This window comes from Gigantopelta aegis, chromosome 1 (genome assembly GCF_016097555.1).
Source record: "Gigantopelta aegis isolate Gae_Host chromosome 1, Gae_host_genome, whole genome shotgun sequence".
Lineage (NCBI taxonomy): Eukaryota > Metazoa > Mollusca > Gastropoda > Neomphalida > Peltospiridae > Gigantopelta > Gigantopelta aegis.
This window is the reverse complement of record NC_054699.1, coordinates 18192493-18210837: the sequence shown is the minus strand read 5'-3', so window position 1 is coordinate 18210837 and position 18345 is coordinate 18192493. Positions and strand designations below refer to the sequence as shown.

General features: G+C 36.8%; 1 protein-coding gene across 1 annotated transcript in view; it reads right to left on the bottom strand.

The window, feature by feature from the left end:
- Positions 1-685: 685 nt before the first annotated feature.
- Positions 686-18345, bottom strand: part of LOC121371521 (26S proteasome non-ATPase regulatory subunit 1-like) — a 356152-nt gene continuing 338492 nt past the window's right edge. The window contains exons 26-31 of the mRNA XM_041497471.1: positions 17630-17806; positions 14703-14894; positions 13157-13207; positions 10777-10852; positions 3744-3852; positions 686-997 (exon numbers count right to left, since the gene is read on the bottom strand). Coding sequence (XP_041353405.1) covers positions 3782-3852; positions 10777-10852; positions 13157-13207; positions 14703-14894; positions 17630-17806 — 567 coding nt within the window. The 3' untranslated portion in view covers positions 686-997; positions 3744-3781. The remainder of the gene's footprint in view (positions 998-3743; positions 3853-10776; positions 10853-13156; positions 13208-14702; positions 14895-17629; positions 17807-18345) is intronic.

Below are 18345 nucleotides of genomic sequence, written 5' to 3'. Positions count from 1 at the left end.
AAAAATCTATAACGAATTGCATTAAAATTACATTTTGTTATAAATTTAACACCCAAAACAGAGAGCCATAAACGCAAACTCTTTAAACTACATGACATCATTTTGTGTCTTTGCCAAATCGTGATGTCATATTTAGTACTGACAAGATCATTGCTTTGTAAGCGTCAAATCGTCCAATAGCATTGTTCGTTAAACCAATGCAGAATATTTCTCACTGAGAAAATATGGAAAATATTTTCCCTGTTATGAGTGACTGCTCATGGGGGATGGTTTGTACTATTGTGTAAGGATATATAGAGTAAACCACCAAGCAGTGATAATTTGAATTTCTGCCTCCCCTTATATGACCAATTCTGAAATGGCCTCAAGACAGTACTGGTGAAATTAAAGTGAGTTTGAAAAAATAGGATTTTGGTTCAACAATGCTGCATACATCATGAATTCATTATAGCATAGCAGGATAGCAACCACTGTGTCCCCATTTCATGATGCTCTCAATGTGATGTATATACCAACCAGTATATACCAACCATATTTACAACAAAACAAACTCCAACAAATTACCCCTTCCTCAAAAAAACCTAAACAAACATAAAACCCACACCAAATAAACCCCCCCCACCCCAACAAACCCCCCCCCCCCCAAAAAAAAAAAAAAATACACACAAAAAACAACAAGAAGACATTAATATTAATATTTTTACTGACATAAATACATGGAACAAATTTATGACTACTACATATACATTGAATGCGTGTGTATCCTTGGTCGGTTTCAAAATGTTCAATAATTAATGTTTCTCTCACAACGTTAAAACTGTAAGTGCAACTTCCAGCAATCCACGAAAACCACATGCGTCCATACGAATAACAGTGAACAGATCTTCACAAATAAATTCATTGTTGTCTTTCGGTCTCCACAATAAGCAGCCACAATAAAAAAAAAGAGTCAAATATCCACGAGAATAATCTTCAACAACTGAATGACAGAATCTATCTGAAAAAAAAGATAAAAAAAAAAAGTGTTATTGTCAACTGAAAATAGACCCATACACTACATGTGCAGGCATGCAATACAAGTAAACAGCACGAGAAAAATGTAATATTAGAGAACACATCATATGGTATATGATTATCTTCGTCCGATACAGTCGGTGGGCCCATTGAGCAATTTCTTATTTCAGCCAGTGCACCACGACTGGTGTATCAAAGGCCATAGTATGTGATATCCTGTGTGTGGGATGATGCATATAAAAGATCCCTTGCTCAGAGCTGCCAACCCCTAGCCACAAGTGTGAGTAGCATTCATGACAAGCTGAGAGTAGTAAATGATATTTGAGCATAGCATGGCCGAATGTCATAAACAGCAGCAAAAGAAAACACCAAATAACTATGTCATTATAACCTGAAAGACTGGGTCATGCTATTTTTAGCATGCATAACGCTTGTTGTCGGTTAAGCGATATGGACATACCCAAAATGTAACAAATGTTGTCAAATAAGTCAGGCGATTTGAACAGGATTATGAATGACCAGAATTTTTTTTAAAAACAGCATCGAAATGCAATAAACCCAAAATTAACTGTTGTGTGATGATGTGATCAGTACTAAATTTGAATGCTTATATTCTTATTTCAAATTAAAATTAAAATTACTCTATTCCAATGCAATTTTCTATATTCACGGCATGCAAGCGTAACATAACTAAAGAACAGTTCTTTGAAGGTTTTATAGTATGTGACATTGGGGTCGGCCTACAGTAAAACTATATGTCTGTTACTGAATACATCTTACTGTACATAACTGTTTTACAATGGTTCTTAATCCGCAAATTATACTTTTATATGCTGGAATAAGAAAAAGAGAAAAAGCCACAGAAATGAGGAATTCAGTTTTTAGTTACTGTATTCCAAGATTACGTCCAATTTTTAGTATAATTGCCAGAAATCGCTCGCTTGTCACCTGTACTCTGTAGACCTATAATTTGTGATAAAGATAGAACGCATACGCTTGGCAAATAAAACATAATTCGTTAGTAGAAACTTTGGCCAAATACACTAATCATCCAGTTATGTTTATCTGTTGCAAAAGTTATTACTGGTTTTCATCAGCATATCATACTGGATTTTGTTCAACTGAGTGTAGCAATTTGGGCATGAGCGTAGCAGCGTAACAAACGTCGACTAAGCATAGCAAAGTATGCCCAAAGCGTAGGAGTTGGCAGCTCTGCTTGCTAATAACGGAAAAATGCAGAGGGTTTCCTCTCTAAGACTATATAAAGTTGCAATTACCGAATGTTTGACATCCATTAGCCAATGATTATTAAATCAGTGTGCTCTAGTGGTGTCATTGAACAAAACAAACTTTAACTTTGTCCATTAGAGCAGCCATCTTGAATTAAAATGGCAGCTGCTTAAAACTATATGAACAGTGTTATTTGCACATAATCAACCAGATTTTCATCACATAATCAAGCATAATAACGGAAAGTTTCTTCAATATTTCCCCTATATAAATTTATTTACCACCAGGTTAAGAATTAAAAATGGATGCCACTATAATAAGAGACTATATTCAATAAGAGCATAATGAGATGTAGATGCACTGTGCCATGCTTGAATGAAAACATTAATAACAATCGGAACAGTCGATGGAACAAGTCATCCACGGCTGTAGAAACAGCAGCAGCTGCGACACACTACATGGTCAATGACAAAAAGAAAACGTTCGAGAGGAATCGGTATGGGACCAGGGATGAGCTGTATACAGCGGATGGCATCGGATGATATCAGTCGTTGCTGCTGTTGGCCTCGAGCTGTTGTCAACCAGACAATGAAAAGAGAAAAGAATCAACCAACCAACCAACCTTTTGTTCAATATTTCATATTAATTACAGGGAATATTTCTTTACAGGGGCAGGATGTAGCCCAGTGGTACAGTGCTCGCTCGATGCACGGTGGCGTGGGATCGATCCCTGTCGGTGGGCCCATTTGGGCTATTTCTCGTTCAAGTCAGTGCACCACGACTGGTATATCAAAGGCTGTGGTATGTACTACCCTGTCTGTGGGATGGTGCTTATAAAATATCCCTTGCTGCTAATCGAAAAGAGTAGACCATGAAGTGGTGACAGCAGGTTTCCTCTCTCAATATCTGTGTGGTCCTTAACCATATGTCTGACGCCATATACAGGGCTCGAAACTCGCCAAAAAATATAGTGGCCCAAAAAATAATAATGGATGTTGGCAAATTAAGGTAAGCGAACCATGAACCATGAGCAAGATTTAATGTGGAATAAATATATGCAATACAAATATTAATAGTGGCTCATATGTTATAGTTCTAGAGAAGATCGCCCAAATAATAAATTATTATTTGGGCGACTAACGCCATTATTTTTTAATATTTAGGTCACCCAAACAGGACAATGGTCGCATTTGGCGATCTGGCCACAGGCCATTTCCAGCCCTGATATAACCATAAATAAAATGTGTTGAGTGTGTCGTTAAATAAAATATTTCTTTCTTTCTTTTTTTCATTTCTTTAGTATCATGTCACAATTTGCTATGCAAATTTCAGATATCGATCGTTACAGAATTTTAAAACATGGAACAGTAGTTGCCACTCAGTTTTTAACCGATCACCAACTGTTGCTGATAAAAAAATTTAAAATAAAATATGATGGGTTCTATATGTTCATAAGGCAAAAACAGGCTGTGTAAATTCGGCCCTCGATCAGTGTCTACCTCTGTGGTAGTGTCAGACTGTCAGTGAGAGTCCACCATCAATCCTCGGTCCACTCAAACGGTTCTGGAGGTTCCGGCTCCTCCTCTTCCTCCATCTTTGGTCCACCGGCTGAAAGAAAACCATATTTAAAAAAAAAAAATTAAAATTACATAGAAGTGGCAGTCCTTTTAGAGGCAAATAAATGTATTGGCCAGCTAGCTAGGCCCGTTCCACGAAGCGATCTTAGCCCTAAGATCATCGTAACTGCACAGCTAACATATGTACTTAAGGTGATCTTAGCGCCAAGATCACTTTGTGGAATGGGGCCATGAAGAGTGGCAGTCCTCTTAGACAAATGTGTAATATATTGTCCTGATATGAGGTGGGACGTAACGTAGCCCAGTGGTAAAGCCCAGATATGTGGCCAGTCTAGGATCGATCCCCATTGGATCGATTTCTCATTCCAACCAGTGCACCACAACTGGTTTATCAACGGTCGTGGTATGTGCTACCCTGTCTGTGGGATAGTGCATATAAAAGATCCTTTGCAACTAATGGAAAAATGTAGCAGGTTTCCTCTGATGACTACGAGTCAGAATCACCAAATGTTTGACATCCAGTAGCTGATGATTAATTAATCAATGTGCTCTAGTGGTGTCATTAAAATATATATATATATATATATATATATACACACACACACACATACAGTCAAACCTGTCTTAAGCGGTCACACAAGGGAGTAGATAAAAGTAGCCGCTTAAAACAGGTGGCTGCTGATTAGAGGTTGCCACATACACAGTGTTTAAAACATGTGTTTTGCCGTCTGTACTGCTAATAATTGACGGATGTGTGCTTCACAGTTGACTATAAATCAATTTTTGACATGTCGCCTCCTTCAGAAGAAAAAAAAAATGAAACTGGAATGTATTAATTAACTGTTCTCAACAACTCTTTTCTTTTTCCATTTAATTATTTAATTCCTACTTCATGTGGTGTATTGTCATCATATGTGAATTTATATATGTCAAACGTAGCCTGCCCAGAGGCAATTAAATGTATTCCAAGTCATACTTTCTTACTTGATACACAGTTGAGGGTGTTGGGACTGAAAGGGTACTAGCATTCCTGAAGGTGTGAAGATCATTTATTTGCTGCACCTTATCATTGTTGTTAAAATATCCCTTTTATATAACAGTAAACTTTTAATGTGGCCGCTTAATAGAGGTATTGTAGCGATTTGGTGGCCGCTTATGACAGGTGCATTTACATTATAAATCGTTTGGGAGGAAAAAAAGTGGCCACTTAAGGCAGGTGACCGCTGATTACAGGTGGCCGCTAGAACAGGTTTGACTGTATATATATATATATATATATATATACAGTTGAATCCCATTGGCTCGAACCCCGTCAGTGCTCAAGAAAGTGTTCGACCCATCGGGTAGTTCGACCAAACCATTCAGTCAATGTCGGATATTTCCATAACATCAGTTAGAAAGTTGAATTAGATACAAATTGTGTAATACATGTCAGTGCACTGAAATCAAATAAATAAATGGCAAATTCTTAATCTGTATTTACATGAATTTATTACTAAACAATTTGAATATTTCAACAATAAAAAACGCAGAACTGTCCACTTTCCAAAAATGTAGTCACGTTCAAAGTAACGCTTTATGCCAAGGCCCGTTTGTGCGCTAATTGTTTGATTGGTATCACGGTTCATCTAACAGTTGCAGTAACACTAGCTGTACTTGAAAGATCAATAGTTGCTTAACAACCATCATGACAAGTGTGGTGACAAAAGGATTGCATGGCTAGTGTTGCGATTCCCTGATTCATCTATGTCATCTGCGTTGTAAAATAAAACATTTCTTTCTTTCTATATTTCTTTCCTCCTAAATAATTAATCCGAAGGTTATAATAACCAACTGCGCAAACGCAGAAATTGTTAGTACTGTTTGGTGATTTACCACTTATGCAATTCTGTGGTCAAGTAAACCAATAGGTCATTTTTAAAAACTCATTCATGTGAGACAAGTTTGTTATCATTTGAAAGGTTATTATCTCTAGTGTCAAATATTACATTAATCCTTTTTCAGTAGATGTGTTTTAGTCACTGATAATGTAACTAATGCATCAACCATGAATGCAGCAATATTTCATGAAAAATTCTATTAACACATTTATCAGCATATTTTTTTTACATACCGTATTTTTCGGCATATAAGCTGCTACTTTTTTACTGTCAATTGCAAGGTGCGGTTTATAAAACGGTGCGCTTTATTTATGAATTTTATGGTAACCGCTGTACATGTACGTATAAACCAGAACTTTTTTTTTCATTCTCATAATAATAATATAGCATACCAAATGACTGGGACTGAAGTATTACGATGGAATGGCTCTTTATTAATAATCTAGTCAGGCTAGAAACAATACATCACTTGTGTATTGTTATACTTACAGTTTCAAAAATAGACTCGTCCGCGAAGTTTCTTAGTTTGATTTCTGTAACATTTATTGTTAGTAATACATCAGATGTGTTTGTCAGATGTTTTAAAATGAACTTGCCTCATACATTGTATTATACAAAGTAATGTTGTTATACTTTGTTGTAAACACACCCAACTTGCATGTTCGATATTGCCGATAAAAAGCCAGTGGCAGCCTACACAATGTCACAATTACAATGTCGTGGCCATTAATGGCCAATTGCAAAAGCCGGACCTTAACAATGACATCAAAACAGTTTCTTGATATCTTTAATGCCACTGTTTCTAACCTGTTTGTAATGTTTTTAATTAATATATCAGAATTTAAGTTTTGTACGAAGCTTGCGAATTAAAATCACATAATCGGAGTACTTGAAATGTTTGTATTAAATGTCGACATTTCCAATCTAATTAGCTCGCTAATTTATACAGAGCAGAACGTTGTTGTAATGTATTTCGTTATATTACATGTAATTATACATATATTATACATATATAATTTTCGGCAAATATATATGTATATATTTTTAAAGGCCGTCGTTTAAAAGTTATAAAACAATGTCGAAACTGTAAATGATCAATAGGACTGTGGTTAGTTTCGGTTCACTGCCCCATATCCAGCTTGAGCCGACCTCGTTTGAATATGTAATTTTTGCACATGGCACGCTAGTTAGGTTACAGAGAAAAACATGTTGTGCAAACTACTAGTAATTTTCACTTGTGCCTTTTTTTTCGCTCCATGCTTTGTAACCATACTGGAACAAATAAAATATTATCATGTATTTTTTTTTTCTTTGCAGCTAATGCAAGATTACGAACAAAGCATTATCAAGTTCTTGTTCATATTTTCGTAAAAATAGCAGGGTTTGTCAACAGTGTTTTGTTTATGAAACTTTCCCATTAGGTGAAACGAAACTGAAAGCAACACAATCAACAATTATTTATTGTTTGAGTTTAAGGGAGAATGGATCTCTTTATTATTATTAAATACAAACAATAATTAACTGTAATTAAGATTGTGGCTTTATTTTAACTGCAGCTTATTTAAAGATGCGGTTTATGTACGAACAAAGGTCAGAACTTGGTCTAAAAACAAAGTGTGCGGTTTATACACCAGTGCGTGTAATATGCCAGAAAATACGGTAAGTGAGTAGAAATAGAAATCTTTATACAGAAATAATTCTAGACATGCCCTTTGTTAATTGACATAATATATAAAATACAAATTTATATTTCAAGCAGACTTTTATCCATAATTATTTACATATGTTACTAGTGTGTACGTCAGACACCAAAATATAAAATTTTTAATCTCCACTGCTACTAACTGGTTGTAAAATGTTACTAACTGAGATGCAATGTTAATTTTATATGGTTCATTAAAAAATATGAAAACTATTACTGAATATGTAATAATTGCCATGCTACTGTGGTGCTGTTATAGTGTACGTCTGACACCATGTACGTCCGACACCATAAAGCATGTTTATTTTTTCCAATTTTGAAGCAAAGTATTGATATTTATGCAATACCAGTGTGATATTAGAAGACATTTTTTTATAATTAGAGCCAGTTATGACGATCAGGATTAAATTTTTTATCCATATAAGTTGATTAAGAGGAATTCATCAAAGTGTGCAAAAGGCAACTTCCCGCCAAAAGTGTTGATTATGTTTTGAAAGGTAAAAATTATAGTTATAACTAATTGTTCATTTCCACAACAAAATAAAACCCCAGTAATTGCATTTACTGCCATACTTATACCAACTGGAAAATTTGTAGAGGATCACAACTAACATGATAAATGTGACATCACATTTGAGGAAACCACTTTTACATTCAGTGGCAGCACTTCACAATTTTGAAATTGTTTAGTAAATTTTACAGAGATTATGTGTGGAATCAATAAATATAAAGTTACTTATCACAAATAAATGCAAAAATATTAAAATATGTCTCTTGCACCTTGTTCAGGTTCCTAGTGACAGGGGGTGGGGTGTCACAGCCACAGTTACCCCATCTTATACGCTTTTAGTTTTAGAATAATGAAACTTTTCTGTGGTGCTGTCATCTCATAGTCATACATGTAGCTAAAGTACTGTCGGAAATAGAATAAAAATGTTTTTCATCAATTATTTCTTTCATATTAAACAGACAAGTAAATATTTTGTAAATATGTATTTAATGATAGTCTACCTAATTTAGCATTTACTTGTTTGGGCTCTCATTGATGTACAAGGTGGTGTTTACTCTTGAAATTAAAAGAAAGATGTCGGTAAACAGGTGACCTTTATTGGAACAGACTATAACACATTTTGATCAACATGTGTCAATTTCACTTACCCATAAACAAACGTTTATTTAAAACTGCAAGTTAAGTGATTATTTTGAATTACAGCATAAATTATTAATTATGACCAGCATATTTATAAATTCAATATAAGTACAGCAGAAATTTACACGATCTTGTAACCACTTAAAGGTGCTATATTAGGGCCTATAGTTAGTTATATGTGAGCGCATGTGTGTGATAAAGATTCTGCAATAAAAATGAATTTTCTACCAGTAGATACAATTATTTCCTATAATCACCTATGGGTATATATTTAAAAGTGCAGTCTTTACATGATAAAGCAAAATTTAATAAAAACAAATATTTGTAATAGCTGTCATTATGCAACTTTGAGATAACACCTTTAATACCGGTCTGTAAATACTAATAATAGTCTGCTCTAATAAAGTGCACAAATCACCTGTTTACTGACACATTTCTTTTAATTTCAAGAGTAAACACCACCTTGAACATCAATGAGAGTCCAAACAAGTAAATGCTAAATTATGTAGACTATCATTAAATAGATATTTACAAAATATTTACTTGTCTGTTTATTATGTAAGAAATAATCAACAAAAATCAGTTTTATTCTATTTCCAACAGTACTTTAGTGGCAATTTTTCTTGTGTAACTTGTCATTTGTACATGTAAACTAGTCACAAGGTGGCCACCTTGCCCCCCCCCCCCCCCCACTCCACCCCCACTTTTGAATGGTGTTCATCTTTACACTGATCTATGGAAAGTTTATGGCTAATATTTAAGGTTTCTTTCAAAACAAACAAAACTGCTTTAAAGAAAACACATGGCCAAGGGAGGGGTTGATCCCCACCCCCTGAACCCCCCTTCTGTGATGCACCTGGTAATGTTTTTTCACTTTCTTCAAAGAAAAATAATAAATCCTAGCTCAAACTGTGTTTTTGTTTTTAATATCATCTTGTTTATCAATTATAATGACCGTTTTTCAAAACTTGTGAAGTTGTATTTCACACGAATACGTCCGACACCAAAAACATGTACGTCCGACACCAAGCATGTTTTAGTGTGTGATTAAAACATAGTTTTTACATCTGATATACAAGAAAGAAAGAAAGAAATGTTTTATTTAATGACACACTCAACACATTTTATTTACGGTTATATGGCGTCAGACATATGGTTAAGGACCACACATGGGCTACTCTTTCCGATTAGCAGCAAGGGATCTTTTATTTGCGCTTCCCACAGGCAGGATAGCACAAACCATAGCCTTTGTTGAACCAGTTATGGATCACTGGTCGGTGCAAGTGGTTTACACCTATCCACTGAGCCTTACAGAGCACTCACTCAGGGTTTGGAGTCGGTATCTGGATTAAAAATCCCATGCCTCGACTGGGATCCGAACCCAGTATCTACCAGTCTGTAGACCTGATGGCCTACCACGATGCCACCGAGGCCGGTCCTGATATACAAATAAACATCTACCCTATATGAATAGGACACAATATTTCTAATATGCCATCACAATTCACAGAGAATTGGCCATAACAATGTGTGGGTGAAAAATTGCAGTTTGTGTGCATACGTCCGACACCATGCATATTTCCCCTTGTACACCTAAAGCGACGTAAGGATGGAATAAAGTTTATATATAACAATGGTGCCCTAGTTGGTTCTTACAATGTATAACAATAAAAAGTTGTGGAACTTTTCGTACATATATGTAACGCTTGGCTGATGTGTCTGAAATGTACGTCCAACACCACGGAATTGCCCATTTGATATTTGATGGATCATCAGTTCGAGGGAAATATAGCTATTAACATAGATGGGACCGACAATTTCGTTTGAGCAAAGGCTTATAGTCGACCCTGGACGTGTTCGACCCTTCAGCAGTTAATATAAGGGTTTACCAAACAAAAAACACGAGACTTCATTTTTGGTTCGAGCATTGCGGTGTTTTCGACCCTTCCGAGGTCGAGCCAACGGGATTCTACTGTATATATATATATATATATCGTTAAAAAGTGTATGTTTATCTCTACATGACAGGCTTGTTTCGTGAGAGAGTTGAATTGCTCTCACTCATCAGATGTAGATTTAATTACACCGTCAACGATATATGGTATTATTGAACATAAAAAGTGACCCCAATATGATGAAAATGCCTCAAAAGTATTTAGTCTACCATGCCTTGCCAAATGTCTATTGAAAACACAGCAGGTTTCTTCTCTAGAGTGAACTCACCGATGACGGTTTCCACAATGTCTTCTTGTTCGCCCGGCTTACTGTTCTTCAACATGATGATCCCTCCGTTTGTCAGCTGAAATAAACAACGACACGACATTGTCACTTATAATTACAGTTAAAACAGCAGTGGGTCGGATTTAACTCCGTTGGCCGAGTGCTCGCTTGAGGTGCTTGCGTCGCAAGATCGAACCACGTCGGTTGATCCATTCAACTGATTGGGTTTTTTTCTCGTTCCAACCAGTGCAACACAACTGGTCAAAGGCCATGGTATGTGCTGTCCTGTCTGGGAAAGTGCACATAAAAGATCCCTTGCTGCATTATGAAAAATTTAACAGGTTTCCTCTGATGACTACGTGTCAGAATTACGAAATGTCTTAACATCCAATAGCCGATGCTTAACTAATGTGCTCTAGTGGTGTCATTAAACAAAACAAAAATATTTCTTTCATGCCGTTCTCTTAACGCAATGAGACTTGACATGTACACAGTGTTCATTAAAATCACATAGCAGGGCTAGCTCTGACACTGGCCAAATTAAGAAATTGCACATTTCAAAAACAATTGCTAAATTTTATTTCAATCTGCTTATCTGGCGAAATAATTTGATGAAATAACTGATATTTCAAAAGAAAATAACTGTGTTTCTATCAGTTTTGAAGTTCTGAGAGATAATGGGGCAAAATATTCTACTGACCCAGAGTTAGCTCTGCAAATTAAGCTACAATAGGAAATTGTTTAACGTGCACATTCAGAGCAAGCTGTTGTAGCGACGCCTGTCCTGGGCACAAGTACCAGCCTCAGCCGGTTCCTCCTTCCAGGACAGGAAAAGGTTGTGGAAGTGAAGGAGGGACCTCCTGCACTGGCAGGTGTAAGGGAGCACCAGCAGTCCAACCGTAGTCGGTAACAGGCGGGAGGTGGTATGGTGCAATGTAATTTGGAATGTCCCGTAAGATTAAACCAAAGGGAAATGGTGCGCATTTTTATGAAGGACGTTTGGCGCAATTTTGATGGTCGTTCTAAAGAATAAACGGTAGGGAGCTACCGTATATTGCCGTGTATTAGCTGACTCCTTGGATAAGCCGACCTCTTAGTTTGACCCTAAATATCCAGTACAAAATCATCCGCCTTGTGTATAAGCCGAAGTCATCTTTTGTCCAGGTGTATGTTGTATCGATTTCAATAATACTGTCAACAAATAGACATGTGTTTTTCTTGTTCATTACATTTGTTTTCCTTTTAATTATTACAAACACGGTAATCGCGATCGCAATCAATCATCAATGTGGCAATGCTAACATCTACCATGCCGTGAAAAATTATTTAGAATTGATAAAGCATAACAGGAAAATAAATAATTCAAGCTGTAACAACATATCACTGCACATAATTAATTAATTTATTCACTGGACAGCAAAAAGTAAAATCATTGAGGCATGTTTAATCCCCCACCACACACACAGAAACAAAAGATCATGCGGTCCGTGACTGCAGCTGTTCACTGTATATGGTATGATCATGTGACAATAGTGGGAGTAATTATCATCCTGAAATTCATGTTGTTTTTTCAGTCGATAATGTTAATAATGAGCTTAACTTATTTATGGCATTGCTTTACAGTTTAATGCACCCTCCCAACAAAACAATAATATTAGAAATATAATACTTGTTTGAAGAAAAAACACTGTTTTGTATCTTAAATTTGCTATATGAAAGACTGGTCCCAGCACAGGTCAAACAAAGATGGCGGACAGTTGGAAAGAATACGTTTTTACCATTGAAATGACAATAAAACAAGTAAATCTTTTATTATTATTCATCAAACTTATAATGCATTCAAGAACAAAAAACTGCATAATATTGCATGATGGGGTGTTTTATTTATACTGTGCACAAATTATTGTTACATAATCTGTGAAAGGCTAAGGGTCTGATCAAAATTTGTAAGTCACGGTCAGGAATATTTTAGATCGAAATTTTATGCTCCAATTTGTTGCCTCCGTGTATAAGCCGACTCTTCTTCTTTTGGAAAGTGTTTCTAGACTTCAAAAGTCGGCTAATACACAGCAATATACGGTAGTACATGTTTGGATTTTAGTAGACCGAGAGTAGCTCGTTAAGCTACAATAGCATAAACAAACCTTTATATGAGGCAGGCATATCTATTCAAGGCAGACCTCTATTTTAAGAGTTTACTGTACTTCTTCAGTCGGCAACTAATCTTTAGCAGTTCTTAGAACTTCAAAAAAATATCTCTACCGTTGTATAGATTATTTATGAAAATACAACTCACAAAACTTTTTTTTTTTTTTTTTTTGAAAAATATTCTTTTAAATTTTTACATTTGTGAAGATTGTTTATTAAGAAAAATGCCACTCACATCTTTGACGGGACAATATCTTGTGTCCTCCCCAGTGGACAGAACTTTGAGCTGAAAATAACAAACAGAATACAGGTCAGGTCAGGTTGGGTCAGATCAGGTCAGGTTGGGTCAGATCAGGTCAGGTCAGGTCAGATCAGGTCGGAGTGTTTAACATGCACATTCAGAACAAGCTGTTCCGTCCAGGACAGGAAAGGGGTGGGGTAGGGTGGAGAGGGGACCGCCTGCACTGGCAGGTGCAAGGCAGCACCAGCAGTCCGACTGGGGTCGAAACAGAATGCTGGTAATACAAGTTTAAATATTTGCAGGAATATTCCACAAATAAATACAGGGTGGGAGTGGAGGGGTAGAGTAGTGGAGCGTGATAAGCAATGCACCAAATTGTCTTTAAATCGGTCAGGTCTGTTGTAAATTAATTTTAATTTTTGTAATTTGATTTCAGTTGATTTTTGTAAACTTGTATATTTACAGGTAATTAAAGAGACAGGTAAAATGTTTGTTGAAACTACTGGGTATGTGACTGACATGTATGCAACATTTGTGAGGGGGAAAAAAAGATAAGAGAAGACATATTACATAAGTTTACTAGGAATCTCTTAACCTATAGTCTGTCCCATCCTGTTACAAAAATGTTTTTTGTAAATAATGTCAGTTTGGTTTGACATAAGATGAACAGTAAAGGAAATACCCCCCCCCCCCCCCCCCCCCGAAAAAAAACCCCAACCAACAACTATTTTTGCATGCAATTTAGAAAACAATCAGCTCAGAAATAAATAACTTGTAAATTCCATAGTACAGGGCTTCTAGATTATGGTAGCTCCACTCCCATGGCTAGTGATATTCAGTGCTGAGCTAGTAAATAACTACTATAACTAGCCCGAGGCTAATGAAAAAAAAACCTTGTCAAATCCTGCATTTAAGTCTTATTTTGTAAATATGAATATCCTGCCCCCTCTTCCAACCCCCAATCTAAGGGTCTTTAAGCTATATCTCCCTCTTTAGGTGACATATCTGATTATTACTATTAGTAAAATTTTATTTATTTAAAGTTAGGCTAGTGAATTTTTAATCATAGCTAGTACATTTTTCAAATCACTGATCCCATGGCTAGTGGATTTTTATAAAAATTCTAGAAGCCCTGATAGTATGAAAAAAACAACAACGTTCCCCCATGGGAAGGAATGTAGGTCGTGTATTTTTAACTGTGTGCTATGTACATCCATAATATATGAAAGTGAGCAGTATAGCCTGCGGTCGTCAGTTGATGACATAATAAAAAGAAGACAACCGCAGGCTCATCAGCAAACCCATAAAAAGCCTGCATAATTTATCAGGTCGATTGATTCTGAGGTGGGTACCTGTAACTTTCTCTACTATAAAACAAAGCTGCTAACTGAGCCTTCAAGTCAAAGTAAAAAAGCTACTAAATGGATGTTTTAATTTGTTTTCTACATACATGTAAGTCTGAATTCATCAACTTGTCAAATGTACCTGTACTCTACTACAAAACAATGCTACTAACTGTTTTGCTGTTTTATTGTTCTACCTGAGACTTCATGACGCGCGCTGGATTCATCAACATGTCAAAACCCGGCTCCGGTTCCTTCTTCTTCTCTTCCACTTTCTCCTCCTTTTCTTCCTTCTTCTCTTCCATCTTTTCTTCTTTCTTTTCGGGCTCAGCTTTCTTCTCTTTTGTTTCTTTCTCCTTTTCTTTGCTGTCATCCTTCTTTTCATCATCCTATAAAACCAGAAAGATTATCATCTCAGTTTGACAAGTTAGAAGAAGGAATGAAATGTTTTAGTTAACGACGCACTCAACACATTTTATTTACGGATATATGGCGTCAGACATATGGTTAATGACCACACATATACTGAGAGAGGAAACCCGCTGTCACAACTTCATGGGCTACTCTTTTCGATTAGCAGCAAGGAATCTTTTATATGCACCATCCCACAGACAGGATAGTACATACCACAGCCTTTGTTAAATCAGTTGTGGAGCACTGGCTGGAACGAGAAATAGCCCAATGGGTCCACTGACAAGGATAGATCCTAGACTGACTGCGCATCAAGTGAACGCTTTATCACTGGGCTACATCCCACCCGCCAAGTTAGAAGAATGCATGTACAGAAGATAAACCAACAATAAATTGTTTGTTTTTTGTCTGTTTAGCCTTAGATGGAGTTTACAAACCACTCTGCAACCAGTGCCCCATGACTGGTATATCAAAAGCTGTGGTATGTGCTGTCCTGTGTGTATACAAGTGTGCATCCCGGTTCCCACCCAGAGTGTGTTTTAATGTCCACTACAGCCTCGTCTTTCTCACTAACAACTAACCCACTGTCCTGGACAGACAGCCTGGATAGTTAAGATGTGTGCCCAGGACAGTGTGCTTGAACCATAATTGGATATAAGCACGGAAATAAGTTGAAATCAAATGAAAAAAAGAGTAAAATTTGTTTTATTTAACGACGTCACTAGAACACATTGATTTTTTATCTTATCATCGGCCATTGGACATCAAACATATGGTCATTCTGACACTGGTTTTTTAGAGGAAAACCACTGTCGCCACATAGGCTACTCTTTTACGACAGGCAGGATATTTGCCCTTCCCACAAGCAGGATAGCATAAACCATGGCCTTTGCTGAACCAGTTATGGATCATGGTAGGTGCAAGTGGTTTACACCTACCCATTGAGCCTTGCGGAGCACTCACTCAGGGTTTGGAGTCGGTATCTGGATTAAAAATCCCATGCCTCGACTGGGATCTGAACCCAGTACCTACCAGCCTGTAGACCGATGTCCTAACCACGATGCCACCGAGGCCGGTAAAATGAAATGAAATGAATGGATGGCTTAATCACTATACCACCAATGCCCGTCTTGACAAGCATTCTGAGAGTATTTGTTTGTTTTGTTTAACAACACCACTAGAGCATATTGATTAATTAATCATCGGCTATTGGATGTCACATTCTGAGAATACTCCTAAAGCAATACATGGTCCAACATATTTTCCTACGTCCTAAGTTCAAAGGCCATAATTCTGTCAAAAATGGGGAAAACGTAATCTGTAACTGTACAAGTAACAGAAAAAAATTCAACTCATATCTTAAGGTACTGCGAAAAAAAAGAGAAAAAAAAAGAGTCCAAAAACCTGTATGTGTGACAAACAGACAGATGGATGAATTGACAGACAGAAAGAAGGAAGGAAATGTTTTATTTAACAATGCACTCAACACATTTTATGTACGGTTATATAGAAGAAGGTAAAGAAATGTTTTGACTATAAGTCATAATTAACCAAATATTTGACATCGAATAGCCGATGATTAATTAATTAGTGTGCCCCAGTGGTGACACAAAACAAAACAAACTTTATATCATCATAGAACTGTATTATATCCAACCACAGATCTATACCTTCATTAGTATATTTACAGGGGTAGTATTCAGTAAGAGCAAAATATCTCAAAAGACTAAGCTTATAGCATTTGTCACTATATTTTTACTGCTTTGATCAAGAAAGAAGGAAATGTTTTATTTAACAACGCACTCAACACATTTTATTTACGGTTATATGGCGTCGGACATATGGTTAAGCACCACACAGATATTGAGAGAGGAAACCCATTGTCGCCACTTCATGGGCTACTCTTTTCGATTAGCAGCAAAGGATCTTTTATATGCACCACCCCACAGACACAATCGTACATACCACGGCCTTTGTTACACCAGTTGTGGAGCACAGGCTGGAATGAGAAACAGCCCAATGGACCCACCGACGGAAACCGACCCCAGATCGATTACACATCAAGCGAGCGCTTTACCACTGAGCTACGTCCCGCCCCAGATTGACAGACAAAGACAAAACCTATAGTCTGGATGGACCAGTAGAGGACTTAGAAAACAACTATGGGTTGTTAGTTGATCTCGTTGTTGGTTGTGTACTGTATAGTGGAGCTGAATGGTATTGAAATCTGAGGTTCGGTATCGATTATCAGTATTTTTGGGGTGCTTTACCTCAGTATCGGTACGGTATTAGGTAATGACACGATACCAATATCGAGTACTATTTTCGGTACACTCGGCTTTAAATGCATGCCTGTGTTAAGGCTACCCGCTGATTTCATCTAAATACAATTAAATTCCATACACAAGGCTCTCGTCTGATTTATACCAACCCATTTTGCATTCATGAGATATATTATTAATCCTTTCCAGGAAATATTTTTCAATACTGAATTTTTTTTATTTAGAAATTTGCTCGGTACGGTAAATCGGTATTGATATAATAGTGATACCAAATGGTATATATGGTATACCACCCATCTCTACTGTATAGTACTGTATACAAAGTAATTAATGTGTCTATAGGTAAAATGTGTGTACTGTATGTGAAGTGGTTAACATGTGTGAAGATAAAAGGGTTAATGTGTATATTACAAGTGAAGGGGTTAACGTACCACGTCCATCTTGTCGTCATCTTTCTTCTTGTCTGCGTCTTTCTTCTTCTGTTTGGCCGTGATGCTCAGAACGGCCGTCTCAACCTTCTCCTTAGCCTTGTCCCGTTTCTCCTCTAGCGGAGGCGGATACGCAAACGTCGACGGCTTAGCGTTCGATTTGAATTCAATCTTTGGCATCTGAAATTAATAGTGGCTTCATTTTAGTAATGGTCAGGTTTACTTGAAATATACACTGTGTAAATTTCTGTTCAACTAAAGTCACTTGGGTGAGAAAGTGAATGACAAAAGAATAGAAAATGAATGACAGAAAAAAGATAACAGAATGACAGAACTAAGGACATAAGATAATTAAGAATGTGAGACAGAGAAGAAGGAATATAAGCTAACTAACCATGAGGTCGTGGTTGAGACCCGCCAGACAACTTGGGTGAGAATGCAAGTGACAGAAGAAGGAATGTGATTGACAAAAGAAGAAATACGAGTGACAGAAGAAATGTGAGTGACAGAAGAAGAAATAATATAAGCTAACATACCTTGAGGTCGTGGTTCAGATGGACCAGACAGTTGGGCGAGAAGGTGAGCGAGAGAAGGAATGTGAGTGATAGAAGGAGAAAAGTGAGTGACAGAAGAAAGAATACAAACTAACCTTGAGGTCATGGTTCAGACCCAACAGACAGTTGGGTGAGAAGGTGAACGAGAGAAGAAGGAATGTGAAT